Below are 14,426 nucleotides of genomic sequence, written 5' to 3' on the forward strand. Positions count from 1 at the left end.
CCGAAAAGTGCGACAATACTCAACAACTTACTAATCTCCTATCATAATCCACAATTTCCATACCCTCCTATCTAAGTCCATGTCTTTAGTGAGTTATAGCTGTCCCAAATTATATCTAATCACCTCTATTTAATACTTTTTCAGCCAATCTATATCTTTCTTTATTCCCACCATATCCAGCCTCTCACACCTCTTCGCCAGGACATCAACACATGTCCAAATTATCTCAACCTCAGCCTCCCTCAATTTGCCCATCACATAAGCTACTCTTAAACTTGTCCTGAATATCTTTATTCGTAATTTTATCTTCATCTCTCTGAATTGCCACACATCCATTTAAATATCCTCATCTTCGTAACTTACATCTTTCAAACATGAGAATTCGTAATGCAATTTAAATTTTAAAAATACCCTTTTTATCACATAAGACGAGCCTCTATTTCATTCGCACATCGATAAAGAAAAAGATAAATAAAAGAAAATAGCACTCCAAATTAAGCTAGGAGTGAGTGATACAAAAGAACCTTTTATTTCCCCATGAACAAGAAATCCCATCTTTCAAATCTCTATATTTCCTCTTTCAGTCTTTTCTTCTTTTTGTCCACGGCTTCCATAGGTCTCCGGTATTTCTCTCCATCGGAAAAACCCTAGCTTTCTCCTCTTTCTCACAGATCCAAACCCGAAATCCACCACTCAAATAGAAGAGTTAAACGACGGCAATGGCCACGGCGGCGACGATGGTGAGTTCAGCGGGTGGTTTATTGGCGATGCTGAATGAGCCCCATCCGCAGTTGAAGCTACACGCTCTCTCCAATCTCAACACCTTTGTTGATTACTTTTGGCCTGAGATCTCTACATATGTCCCTGTCATGTAATTCTTCTGCTTCCTTTCTGTACTCTCAGTTTGAATTGTAGTTTCTTTTTTTTTTAGTTGATGTGATTGATTGAGATTTTGTGGAATTGGAACTTCTAAGCTGTATAAAGAGGAAATTCGTCATCTTTTGTGTTATATTTATGATCTGAAATGTGGAAGTTTGATATCTGAACAATAGAGGAGTTTAGCAGTCTTTTTTGGCGGTGAATTGAGCTCATGGAATATTGTGGCTTTACGGGAAAGATTGAAGAGCGGAGTAGATTAATGGACTGGTTAAAGTGGGACTGTTGAACAGAAAGTTTGTTACTTTTCAGCTTGAATCAGTGTTTTTATTGTGGTAAATACTTGTGTATTTGTTCATCTTTGTGCAGATTTGGGATTTTCTTGCATTAATATGACAGGTTTTGAGTTCTAGAAATAAATTAACTTTGTGGGATTTTTGAGGAAAGTAGGTAATGGATGGTAATTTGGATGTTTGTTTTAGACAAAAAATGTTTTGGCCCTAAAGATGAAAACTTGAGGGAAAATTTGGCGAGGACGGAGGAGAATATAAAACTAAGAAATGTAGAGGAATTTCTAAGTATTAGGATTACTGGACTTGCTATGTTGGGGTTCGGGTGTGAATTGAAAATTTTGAGCAACAATAGTTTTTATACAATGGCTTTTGAACAGTGATAGTGTAGGTTGCAGGGATAGATTGCCTCTATTCGAGTGCTTATGGTTTCATTTGTAGTTCTTATAAATTAATTTCTCAACTCTGGAGAGGATGAGTCACAATTTTTGGAACGAAATGTTTCAACTTCTTGAATTTCACAAGCTTGGCTTGAGATTGTATGTTTTGGAGTGATTGTTGATCTTACTGTACCAAATAAATAACTTTCAATGGTTTGTTTTGGGTTTTAGAGGGAAATTTCAACTCCCTGTTTCTTTATTGAGTTCTGAGAATCAGCATGCTTATGTGACTATTCATAATTTACCCCATTGTTGGTCGGCATTGTGAGATGAGTAACACTGACATTCATGTAGTTATGTTGCTGCTATGCTTTTTAAGATGTCATTCTGGTGTAGATGTAGAATTGTCTTTCCTTACAATTCAAAACTTTTGAACAGTCTACTTGACATCTATAAGACTATAAGTGAGGTCACCTTGTATAACTAGATTAGGTTGAGCTAATTGCTGCATAAGCTTGTCAAAACGTCATAGCATAGGCAAAGAGAAAAAAGGTCTGTATATTATTAATAACAATGCAGAATAATCCAGTCACTGGTTCCTCTAAAGTTGATGTGGCTCATGTAGACTTGTACCTGTTTTAAACTACAAACATTTTCCTCTATGATTTTGACTGAAGCATTGGCTTCTTAAAATTATGGAGATTTTCCCTTCTGTTGCACTTCTGGGAACATATAGGAGATGGGCATATGAAACTTGAATGTGAGTAGTGATTGGAATAATGCAATAGCGTCTCCAAGCCCCAAGGAGATGGCTTAGTGTTTTTGAGGTACTAGAGTGACAACTTGGAGATTCCAAGTTTGAATCCCAGTTACCACACTTGGTCTAAGCCTATATGCTCTAGCCTATGTCGATGAATTTCTTTGGTAACCTGTGCTTGTGCGCTGGACAATTTGCCTGGTAGATTAGTCTAAGTGTGTGCAAACTGCTCATGACACTACTGATATAAAGAAGTCGCAATTGGAATTCTAGGAATAAATTTCTGATTTATTTGTCAGATAATGTAGGATTGTGCTGAGATATCTAACAAACCACAAAAATGTATCATGAAGTCCTTTGGACTATTTCGCAATGTTATATAATTATTAGACAAGCTGGCCATCAACTTTCAGCAACAAAAAATGCAGGAGGAAATACATTGAGTTATTCTATTTTGGTAAGATGCAGAAGAATTATCTTGCAGTCAGCAGTGTGGGATCCCCCTTTTTTTTAAAATAATATGGTTCTCAGCAATCTAGGCTCTCAAGCAGTATACATAGAAATAAATCATGATAGAAATCTCTTACAAGCATTGTTGAACCTCAAACTTATTTACTATCAGTCATATTCAAGTATATAGACACGATAATTGAGGATACGTCTAGAGTAACTCCTATCTGGCATCATTTTATGTCAAGTTTCTAAGCTTACAGCTGCCTTTTGGCTAGCTTTTGGATCCTATGAGATACCTTTTTTCCTTTTGTATTCCAAATAGTAACTCTCTTTGTACACTAGGTGTCTTTGGAAATCTTTGATATCCCCAACCAGCTTCCTTGTCATCGTGGAGTGTAGATGAGTTGATAGTATTTCCAACCGTATCTACCTTAGTGTACAGTAGGTATCTCTTGAAATGTTTCGTACTAGTGTGTAGGTTTTGAAGCCAAAATAATTTTAGGTGGAAAAGATTGACACCAAATTTGTTCTTTCGCCTTTCTTCTTTGGGTCTTTGAATTGAATGATCTATGACAATCTCAAGCAGAAATAGTGGTAGAAGTAAGAAGTAGGGTTAAGGTGAATTCATTGTGGGTTCCATGGCAATGAAAGACATTCTACATGCAAGAAGTTCATTTGTTCATAGATGGGTTGGAAGTCAGTACATTTTCTTATATAAAATGCATGTTGTATAAGTAGTGGCAATGTTATGTGTTTTAGCTTATGGAGGGAGCATTTTAATCTTGTATGAACATCTTTCATCATGATTGTTTGTGATTGAAACTCATTGATTTTGATGCTATTATTTTGTTTGTGGTACTTTGTAGAAGTATTTAATGAGTTTTTTTGTACCTCATGGAATCCTTTTCTTTCAGTATTGCACGTAAAAGTTAATACCTCTTCAACTAATTGATGTTGACTATACCTTCCACAAAACAAACCAATGTGTAAATCTTTGTCCATCTAATTAAATGAACTCATATTAGCCCTCATATTACTAATATTGTGTGCCATGTGATTGTATGGCGTGGAATTGAAACTATGTTTTTTGAGCTTGGTTGAAAAGCAAATTGTGTTTATATTTTTCTGGTTTCTTGATTGATTAGTTGAAACACTAAACAAGTAAACACTGATCACTAGCTTTTCTTTATCAAATAAAAGATTTCATTGATAATAACAAGGTCAACTTGGTTGTAAACAAGAGGTATACAAAAAAAGAAGAAGAGACCTACATAATGTGGCTCCTTCCAAAAGACCCAATCCTCTATACAAATAGAAACTACATGGGTGCACCAAAAATAAAAGGTATTAGAGACTACTCCTCAATTGAGGAAAGCTCATTTCCATCCCTTCAAAAGCTCTCCTATTTCTCTCTTTCCAAATGACCCACATTAAGGCAAGAGGAATAACATTCCAAGCTTTGTGCCTTCTTCTCCTAGCTCCACTCTTCCAGCTGAATATCAACTCCTTCACAGATCTTGACAATGCTCACGAAACGCCAAACCACCTTAGATGTCCCCCATAACCTCGTGGCTAATTTGTAATGTAACAAAATATGATTCATGTCCTCACTGGCCTCCTTACATCGGAAACACTAGCTCAAGCTGTTTCTAAAGATTCTCCGTGTGAAAATCACCCCTATAGTAGCTAACCACGTGTAAAAGCACCCCTTCCTTGGGACCCTAGGAATCCAAACCAAAGCATGTGGAAAAACATCCTCTGCCCTAACAAGAAACTTCTCATAAAAGGACTTTAAAGAGAACACTTTGTTATTCCAAACTCCCAACACAACATTGGGTCTGTCGAGTGGCTCACATTGCTTTTGAAGTAAAACTAGCAATCTCTGCAACTCAATCACCTCTTAATCCTGAAAATTTCTCCAAAACCTCAAATTCCAAAATGTCTCATCCCCTACTCCCTAACTTGCTGAATAGCCGAATCTCTCTGGCAAGAGACTCTATATAATATCGGAAAATCATCCTGAAACACCAAACCTCCACACCACTTATGACCCCAAAGACTGACGATACTCCCATCCCGAACCTTAAGAATAATTTTACCATCAAAGGCTTCCAATCCCTTCACATATTTCTCCACACACCACACTCGAAAGGCATAGTGATCACATTTATTCTCCAACTCCCTTCCATTTTTTCATATTTACCCGATATCACCTCTCTCCAAAAAGGTCCACCCCAAATCTCCACAACCATTTGCCCAAAAGTGCTTGTTAAACATCTTCAAGTCTTTAACCCCAAGTCCTCCCCACCGTTTAGGAGATGTCATGGTCTCCAATCGAACTAAGTGAAACTTTGCCCCATCCACCGCATCCCAAAGAAATTTCTTCGCAACCTTTCCAACTTACCCGTGACAACAGTAGGTTCATCGAACATGGACGTGCAATAAGTAAGAATACTCGATAAAGTGCTCTTATTAAGCACTTCCTTGCCTCCTTTGGGCAAGTATTTTTTCTGCCAACTTGCTAACCTCTTCTCTACCCTCTGAATGACTGTATTCCAAACACCGAGATCATTGTTCGATGAACCTAAAAATGATCATGAGCTTAACTTGTGACCATAAAACTTTTCTTTTTTTAAGTGAAAAACTTCCTAGGCCCAGCTGTCCCCAGGCGCACAATTCCTCTCTATCCTTCTCCACTTAAATACTAGGCTTTTGTTTGTGAAAGGGTATGAACGCATGTCGTGCGCCTAGTCCACACATCACCATTGCTCTCTTACCACTAGATGAAACCCTGAAGGACCATAGAACTTTCTTAATTAAGTCGCCAAATTGTTTGCCGAACATAATTCTCTTGAATAGCGGACACTCAACCTTGTTGGCCTGTTTAGTTGTACACTAATTTTTATATGTATCATCTAATCAGTCTACCGATGTTATTGAGAACTCTGAGCTTTAACTTTATGTTAGAATGTGCATCTGTAGAAACTTGGTATTCTAGTTTACTGTCGAGTTTTCTTGTCTGTGTACCTTGTTTGCTTGGTCATGTCAGTTGTGATATTGGGTGACATGACATCATGCGCTATATATATATATATTTCTGAAACCTGAGCTCATGTCTTAATTTTCTATCAACCTATTCATGCAGTGAAAGCTTGTACGAGGATGAAGAGTTTGACCAAAGACAACTAGCTGCATTAGTTGCTTCAAAGGTTACATCTTTGTTTTCCAACCAATTCCTTGCCATCTCGCGCGGGAGATAATTTATTATGGCAGGAAGTAATTTTGATGTTGGCAGTCCTCTCAAATTTTTTTTTCTTTCCTCAGGTTTTCTATCATTTGGGTGAACATAACGTCTCATTATCGTACGCCCTTGGAGCTGGTCCTCTTTTTGACGTTTCTGAGGATTCTGACTATGTTCATACAGTTCTTGGTATAAATTTCATATGTGATCATATTGTTTTGATGAATTTGGATCTTCCATAATTTATTTCTCAATATTCATATGTTACTTTTGATGAAGTTACATCTTTCAACACTTACCTCAATATCCATATTTTTGCAACTGCTCTTGCCAATGATTCTTGTCGCCTCCTACTTCTAGCCTCTATATTTTGAGTTCTCTCTGTATAGTTGGGTCCATAAAGTGAATTATTGTGGCATATCACTGAGAAGTAGGAAGAAATCATGTGAAACTTGAGAATCAATGCTTTATTTGGGAGTAAGAAGTAAAATAAGTTAATTGGTTCATGTTATAAGTGTTTGTTGAACTTTCAAATAGAGACTTGTGCTCACTTAGTTGTTTTATGTAGTTCAACCTGTCTACGTTTTAGATGTCCTTTTGTTGTCAATTGTTGACTTAATATTGTTGGATTTGCAATATGTTTCCTTTCCTTGCTTCAGCTAAAGCCCTGGATGAGTATGCAAGCTATAAGACAAAGGTGGCAGAGTCAAATGATGAAGCCACAAAGGTGGATCCCAGGCTGGAGGCTATTGTGGAGAGAATGCTTGATAAGTAAGTACATTTTCATCTTCTGTTGTGGAAGAATAAGAATCTGAACCTGTAATTCTCACATTATATTCTGGGATGTCCCTTCTGGTTCATAATTGCCCGTCTTCTTACTTAGGTGTATAAAGGATGGCAAATATCAACAAGCCATTGGCATGGCCATTGAATGCCGAAGGCTGGATAAGGTTGCCGAAGCAATTGTGAGGAGTGACAATGTTGATGCCACTCTAGCATATTGCAGTAATGTCTCCCATAACTTTGTCAATCGTAGAGAATATCGTAGTGAGGTATAGTCTTACTTGCCTTATGTAACATACTTGATCTTAAGTTTCCTCCTTTTCCCCTCCATCTGTGTACTCTGTTAATTTATGTGATCTTCATGCTAGATTAAGTTATTGCATTGATTGATTTGTTACTGTTCCTCATAGAGATATTAGTCCCTGCATGTTTATTATATACAACAACAACAACCCAGTGAAATCCCACAACGTGGGGTCTGGGGAGGGTAGAGTGTACGCAGACCTTAAACAACAACAACAACAACCCAGTGAAATCCCACAACGTGGGGTCTGGGGAGGGTAGAGTGTACGCAGACCTTACTCCTACCAAGGTAGGACGGCTGTTTCCGAGAGACCCTCGGCTCAAAAAAAGGCATAAAAGGGGGTCAGATAAGGTTAAGAAATTCAAAGCGCTATAGGAAAATAAATAACGCAGACATCACAGATAAAATAGAGTAATCAAAAGTACTGAAAGCAATAAATAGTAACAGAAATAGCAGAAATGAGAGTACAAGGAATTGTAATGTGCTAGTGCGCCTATGAATAGAGAAGAATACCGAGACTATGTACTAGCCTTCTACCCTAATGTGGGTCCTCCACAGCCTTCTATCTAAGGTCATGTCCTCGGTAAGCTGTAACTGAGCCATGTCCTGTCTAATCACCTCTCCCCAATACTTCTTCGGCCTACCCCTACCTCTTCTGTAACCATCCATGGCCAACCTCTCACACCTCCTCACTGGGTCATCTGTGTCTCTTCTCTTCACATGCCCAAACCATCTCAGTCGCATTTCCCGCATCTTGTCTTCCACCGAGGCCACTCCTACCTTGTCCCGAATAGCCTCATTTCTAATCCTGTCGCTCCTGGTGTGACCACACATCCATCTCAACATTCTCATCTCGGCAACTTTCATCTTTTGAATATGAGAGATCTTAACTGGCCAACACTCTGCCCCATACAACATAGCCGGTCTAACCACCACTTTGTAGAACTTGCCCTTAAGTTGTGGTGGCACCTTCTTGTCGCATAGCACTCCGGAAGCGAGCCTCCATTTCATCCACGCTGCCCCAATACGATGTGTGACATCATCGTCAATCTCCCCTCTGCCTTGCATGATAGACCCAAGATACTTAAAACTACTTCTCTTTTGAATGGCTTGGGCACCAAGCTTAACTTCCACGCCAACCTCCTGAGGTGTCTCACTAAACTTGCACTCTAAGTACTCTGTCTTGGTCATACTCAGCTTAAACCCTTTAGACTCCAAGGTATGTCTCCAATCCTCCAGCTTAGCATTAACTCCACTACGAGTCTCATCAATCAGGACTATGTCATCCGCGAAAAGCATACACCATGGCACCTCACCTTGAATTTGTCGCGTCAATGCATCCATTACCAAGGCAAATAAAAATGGACTTAGAGCCGATCCTTGATGCAACCCCATCCCAACTGGGAAATGCTCTGAGTCCCCTCCTACTGTCCTTACCCTGGTTTTGGCTCCCTCATACATGTCCTTGATCATACATGTCCTTGATCACCCTAATATATATATATATATATATATTTTTTTTTTAAAAAAATCTTAATGCTGTAGCATAAGTCATAACATTTTTGCATTGAAATAAGGTGTATACTGTGAGCTTCCCTAGGATCATATTTCACCAAAATTCCCCTTTGAGTCTTACCTTCTTCCGGTCTCTCCTCACTAGCGTCATGATAATATCGTTTACGATGGGGAAGAATAGAAATGGAACTTTGGAAGAAGAAAAAAGGAATTGATTTGAACATTATGGGTCCGAGTTCGGGATTCTACCACAACCCGGTTGATTTACTTTTGTTTGAAATCTATTAGTTGCACTTATTTAGTGAATTTATTACTCTGCCCAATTTATATGATGTAGTTTGACCGGGCACAAAATTTAAGAAATATGGGATGCCTTTTGAAATTTGTGCTCTAAAATAAGTCATAGGTGTTTGTTTGGCTTTAAATTATCTCATTAAGGGTGAAATTGACATTTTATAATTAATTTTTTATTAAATATAGAAATGTGTCATTCTTTTTGGAACTGGCTAAAAAGGAAAGTGTGTCATATAAATTGGGACAGAGGGAGCAACGCATATGCATGGTCTATACAGGGTCTGATCCAGATTTACAGGGCTCGGATGAACCCGCATCTTATGAACTACATCCGCCTCTGACATTATCCTCATTTGCTTTGCTTTTTTCTTTCGCTATCGATGTAGGGCGATTACATTAATAAATTTGTTACATCTGTAGATATTCTTTAAGCCGATTCAGAGAAAATTTTCATTTTAATTGTCCTACTTTTTCTTTCAGGTGCTTCGTCTTCTTGTGGAAGTGTATGAGAAGTCCCCATCTCCAAACTATTTGAGCATGTGCCAGTGGCTTATGTTTTTGGATAAGCCAGAGGATGTAGCAAGCATTTTGGAAAAGCTATTAAGATCAGAAAATAAAGATGATGCTCTATTGGCATTTCAAATAGCTTTTGACCTTGTTGAGAATGAGCACCAAGCTTTTCTTTTGAGGGTAAGAGACAGGCTTTCCAGCCCAAATCTACAACCTTCAGACCCGGTACAGTCGTTACCTGCAGATTCTGATCGAGTACCTATTGAAGATGAAGAAGCGTCAGAGGATGTTCCGTTGTTAGAGGAAAGTAGACCTTTAGGTGGAACATTAACAGCTACAGATCCAAAAGATGTTACATATGCTGAAAGGTTGGGAAAATTGAAAGGGATTCTATCAGGGGAGACCTCAATACAGTTGACCTTGCAATTCTTATACAGCCATAACAAGTAAGACAAATGTATTTTAATTTTATTACCTAGTTGTTCTATTAATTAATGGAAACATGTGTATTCTTAGTTTTGTTAATGTTTGTGTACAGGTCAGATCTCCTTATTCTTAAAACAATAAAGCAGTCTGTTGAGATGAGAAATAGTGTCTGTCACAGTGCAACAATATATGCGAATGCAATCATGCATGCTGGAACTACTGTGGATACATTCCTCAGAGAGAACCTGGTGATTATATTTTTCCTTTTACCAGTTAACCTTCTCATTTGGATTATATCTACCTAACATAGTTTCCAATGGAAATCTTGTTTTCCCAATGTCAGGACTGGCTAAGCCGTGCAACAAATTGGGCCAAATTCAGTGCAACAGCTGGACTAGGTGTTATTCACAGTGGCCATTTACAGCAGGGGAGATCGCTTATGGCCCCTTACTTGCCACAAGGTGGAGCTGGTGGAGGTGGTAGTCCATATTCAGAAGGTGGTGCCTTGTATGCTCTTGGTTTAATTCATGTAAATCATGGGGAGGGTATCAAGCATTTTCTTCGAGAGAGTCTACGTAATACAAATGTTGAGGTACTTGTATTAGTGAACTGTATCATTCTTGTTGCCACCTTATTCTTTCCAGTTATTGGTTTCATATTTGCAAATTTTGTTGGTACAGGTTATTCAGCATGGTGCCTGCTTAGGACTTGGGTTGGCAGCTCTAGGAACTGCTGATGAAGACATTTATGATGACATTAAAAGTGTGCTATATACTGACAGTGCTGTTGCTGGAGAGGCTGCTGGTATTGGTATGGGTTTATTGATGGTTGGAACTGCAACTGAGAAGGCAAGTGAGATGCTTGCTTATGCTCATGAGACGCAACATGAGAAGATAATTAGGTAATTGACAAATTAATGCCAGATGGTGAACTATAATTACCTGCTCTAGCTTTGATCCTAGTGTTATCTATTATACATGTGTACTTGATAAGTTCTTTTTTTAAGGTTTTACTTTTGTATTTTTAGAGAGTATTGTTATTAAAATTAAACCAAACCAAAAAAAGGAATAAAACATAGATGGACTACAGGAAATATTTTAATTGAACTAACTTAAGGAAATTAACTATTTGAATAGTGCCAAAACTGATTGCATTATTGATAAGTGAATAATTGTAATAATATGGAGAGATGGTAGGTACTTTGGAGTTGTTTTACTTGATAAAACTCTAGATGAAATTGTTCTACAATATTTGAATCTCCTTAATTGATATAAGGAAACAAAATTGGTTGTTTTATATGGTTGATAGACTGAACATCAAAATTAAGATTTAACGGCTAATTACAGAAATCTTCCTTGAGACTGTCTCTGTTACACTAACCTCCTTACTTTTTTTGCAACAAATACAGTTGATAACAAATATAAGAAAATAATAGGCCGAAGATATTTTCCTTGTTTTAGAAACACTGTTTCATATCCCTGTGTCTGAATTATCCACTTAAACCAATGTAGCATCCATTTTATTGTGAATGTCACATTTATGTAAAAAAGTAAAAAACAGGGAATGTCCGAATTGAAAGAAAATGTCCATTGCTAAGCAAATGTGTTGCAGTGGAAAATGCTGCGGACTATGTGGCCGGTGACATAAAAGATATGCTGGCATCGTCTAAAAAAGGACAGGAATGTCCATTGCAAATTAGCGGTGTTTGAATTTCTGGTTTAAAAAGAGACATGATAGGTTGATTTCTTTTGGTCATTGTCAATTCTAAATATCTGGCAGATATTGCCTTTTGATCATACATAGTACAATCACAAATTTGGATGCTATCACCTGTTTCAGTTACCAAGTATGACTTTTGAATGTTGTGCCTATCAATTCCAAGAACGTGAAAAACCATAATTTTAATATTTCAAGTTTCAATGTGAAAAATCTAGTTGTGTACTGGAATATTCTGTTCCGTTTACCCCTATATTTTCCTTTCACAAAGTTCATTAGCAAAAAGTTTATATATCAAACCAGAGAGGATGTGGATATGTAATTAACCTTGGGAATGATGAAGAGATTAACAATATGGCACAAAATAAGGACAACAATTTCTCTGCTCCACTATATATGATACCTGAACACAATTTTCTTGTAAAAAGAGTATTACAATGCAAGAGTCCGTAGAGTACTGGAGTTGAACATTCTTTCTGATGCTACATGCAGGGGTCTGGCACTAGGTATAGCCCTCACAGTCTATGGAAGGGAAGAAGAAGCAGATACATTGATCGAGCAGATGACTAGGGATCAAGACCCTATACTGCGTTATGGTGGCATGTATGCTTTGGCATTGGCTTACAGAGGAACTGCGAATAATAAGGCTATTCGTCAGTTGCTGCATTTTGCTGTATCAGATGTTAGTGATGATGTCCGCCGGACTGCTGTATTGGCACTTGGATTTGTTATGTATTCTGAACCAGAGCAGGTTGGTACTTTTTTGTTCTTATCTGAGGCAGTGATGTTTGTTAATAATGTTCTTATCAACTTATCATCTGTGGTCTTGTTTGTCAGCAGAATTACTGCTTTTAAGCTGTGTCTGAGGATCCATATTTGAGGCTACTACTTTTTCTATTTTCCCGTTCCCCCTCCCCACCAAAAAAGGGGTGTGTGTGCCGGGGTGGTGGTGGTGTAAAAGAAGTCCTCTTTGTTCTGATATGGTAATATTGTTTTTTTTGACTGAATTTGCAGATGCCTCGGATTGTGTCATTGTTATCGAAGTCTTACAATCCACATGTGCGATATGGTGCGGCTATGGCAGTTGGAATTTCGTGTGCAGGTACTGGTCTGAGTGAGGCCATCTCACTGTTGGAACCTTTGACATCAGATGTAGTTGATTTTGTACGCCAAGGTGCTCTCATAGCGATGGCCATGGTGATGGTCCAGATAAGTGAAGCCAGTGATTCCCGTGTTGGTGCCTTCAGGTATTTCATCTGAAAATGCATACCACATCTCCTTTTGTTTTTCCATCTTTCCTCTTGAGCTTGCTACCATGCTAAGCTTTCTTTGTTCAGGCGACAACTGGAGAAAATTGTTCTAGATAAGCATGAAGATACCATGAGTAAAATGGGTGCTATTTTGGCTTCTGGAATTCTTGATGCTGGTGGTAGAAATGTGACTATAAAATTACTTTCGAAGACAAAGCATGATAAAGTTACAGCAGTCGTTGGACTAGCTGTTTTTAGTCAGTTTTGGTATTGGTATCCTCTTATATATTTTGTTAGCTTGGCATTCTCACCAGCAGCCTTAATTGGTCTGAACTCTGACCTAAAAGTGCCAAAGTTCGATTTTGTATCACAAGCCAAGCCCTCACTGTTTGAGTATCCTAAGCCAATCACTGTAACCACAACAACTTCTGCTGTCAAACTTCCCACAGCTGTTCTATCAACATCAGCTAGGGCCAAGACAAGGGCTAGCAAAAAAGAGGCTGAGAAAGCCCATGCTGAGAAGGCAGCTGGAGAATCATCTTCTGGTGCAACAAATTTGGGGAAGGGCAACTCTACTGATAAGGATGGGGATTCCATGCAGGTTCGTATACGTTTCTATTGTGTAGTTTTCTTCAATGGATGCCTTAATTTAGTAAAGGGTCGGACTGATGGTCTGTTTTCTATGACATTGTGGAAAACTGTGGATGGATGATCTGGCATAATAGTCTGCTTGATTGTGTAGTGCATAAAATTAGCATTGAGTTTGTTCACCAAGTGTAATCTCCTTTATTGGCAGGTGGATGCTCCTGCCGAGAAGAAAAACAAACCGGAGCCATCATTTGAGATCTTAACCAACCCTGCTAGAGTGGTTCCAGCTCAGGAGAAATACATAAAATTTTTAGAAGAAAGCAGATACTTGCCAGTTAAATCATCACCTTCTGGGTTTGTGCTTCTGAAGGATCTACGTCCTGACGAACCTGAAGTATTGTCCCTCACCGATGCACCCTCATCAACTGCATCCAGCACTGGTGGTGGATCAACTGGACAACCGGCCCCGGCATCAGCAATGGCTGTTGATGAAGAGCCTCAGCCCCCACCTGCATTTGAGTACACGTCGTGATTTATTGTAATTTAAAAGCTTCACCAATACGTTGGTTTTCATTCCATGTTGGAAGGTGATGTTGAATGGGCAGAGGTGAAAACCTAGCACTTTCATGATGGAATTGAGTCGTGAGATACATCGAAAAGAGCCCCGTGGACTGTTACTTGGACATTTGATTACCCGATTTGTGCTTGCCATCATATTTTGTGTACAAGATGAGTAAGCAAGATGGGGACTGGAAGTTCCTATTGCTCGTTATCTGTCTGAATCTGCCACAGCTCTCCTGTCCTAGGCTTTCAGAACTTCAATTAAGATTTTATGTTTGGATCTTCAAAAGAACCAAAAAAAAAAAAAAAGATTCCACTGTTCCTTAATTGTTTTCTGCAGCCAATTGTTTAAGAATTATCTTTTACAACATTCTGGTACTAATGATCTTGACTCTTTCAAATATGGATATGCAACTTTAGCAACTGGTTGCTGGATTTCTAGCCTATCTCATTGTAGGGTCGTAGTGGTGTAATAAGTACAG

At 38.5% G+C, this 14,426-nt stretch overlaps 1 protein-coding gene across 1 annotated transcript; it reads left to right on the forward strand.

Moving 5' to 3' along the window:
• The first annotated feature begins 508 nt into the window (after nt 1–508).
• On the forward strand, nt 509–14,390 carry LOC129883253 (26S proteasome non-ATPase regulatory subunit 1 homolog A-like). Its single transcript, XM_055957877.1, has 13 exons — nt 509–871; nt 5,902–5,965; nt 6,081–6,186; nt 6,657–6,768; nt 6,881–7,049; nt 9,374–9,849; nt 9,942–10,077; nt 10,173–10,421; nt 10,510–10,730; nt 12,038–12,296; nt 12,560–12,792; nt 12,883–13,396; nt 13,592–14,390. Exons 1-13 carry the CDS (start codon nt 720–722, stop codon nt 13,913–13,915), a joined length of 3,015 nt encoding a protein of 1,004 aa, XP_055813852.1. The 5' UTR covers nt 509–719; the 3' UTR covers nt 13,916–14,390.
• The last annotated feature ends 36 nt before the right edge of the window (nt 14,391–14,426 follow it).

Source organism: Solanum dulcamara, chromosome 3 (genome assembly GCF_947179165.1).
Source record: "Solanum dulcamara chromosome 3, daSolDulc1.2, whole genome shotgun sequence".
Taxonomy (NCBI): Eukaryota; Viridiplantae; Streptophyta; class Magnoliopsida; order Solanales; family Solanaceae; genus Solanum; species Solanum dulcamara.

Bases quoted from the DNA above. Each gene is read 5' to 3' on its own strand.
- LOC129883253 (XM_055957877.1), top strand. From the start codon at position 720: ATGGCCACGGCGGCGACGATGGTGAGTTCAGCGGGTGGTTTATTGGCG. The intron at 872-5,901 runs GTAATTCTTCTG...CTATTCATGCAG, and splicing joins TCTACATATGTCCCTGTCAT to TGAAAGCTTGTACGAGGATG. The intron at 10,731-12,037 runs GTAATTGACAAA...TGCTACATGCAG, and splicing joins CAACATGAGAAGATAATTAG to GGGTCTGGCACTAGGTATAG.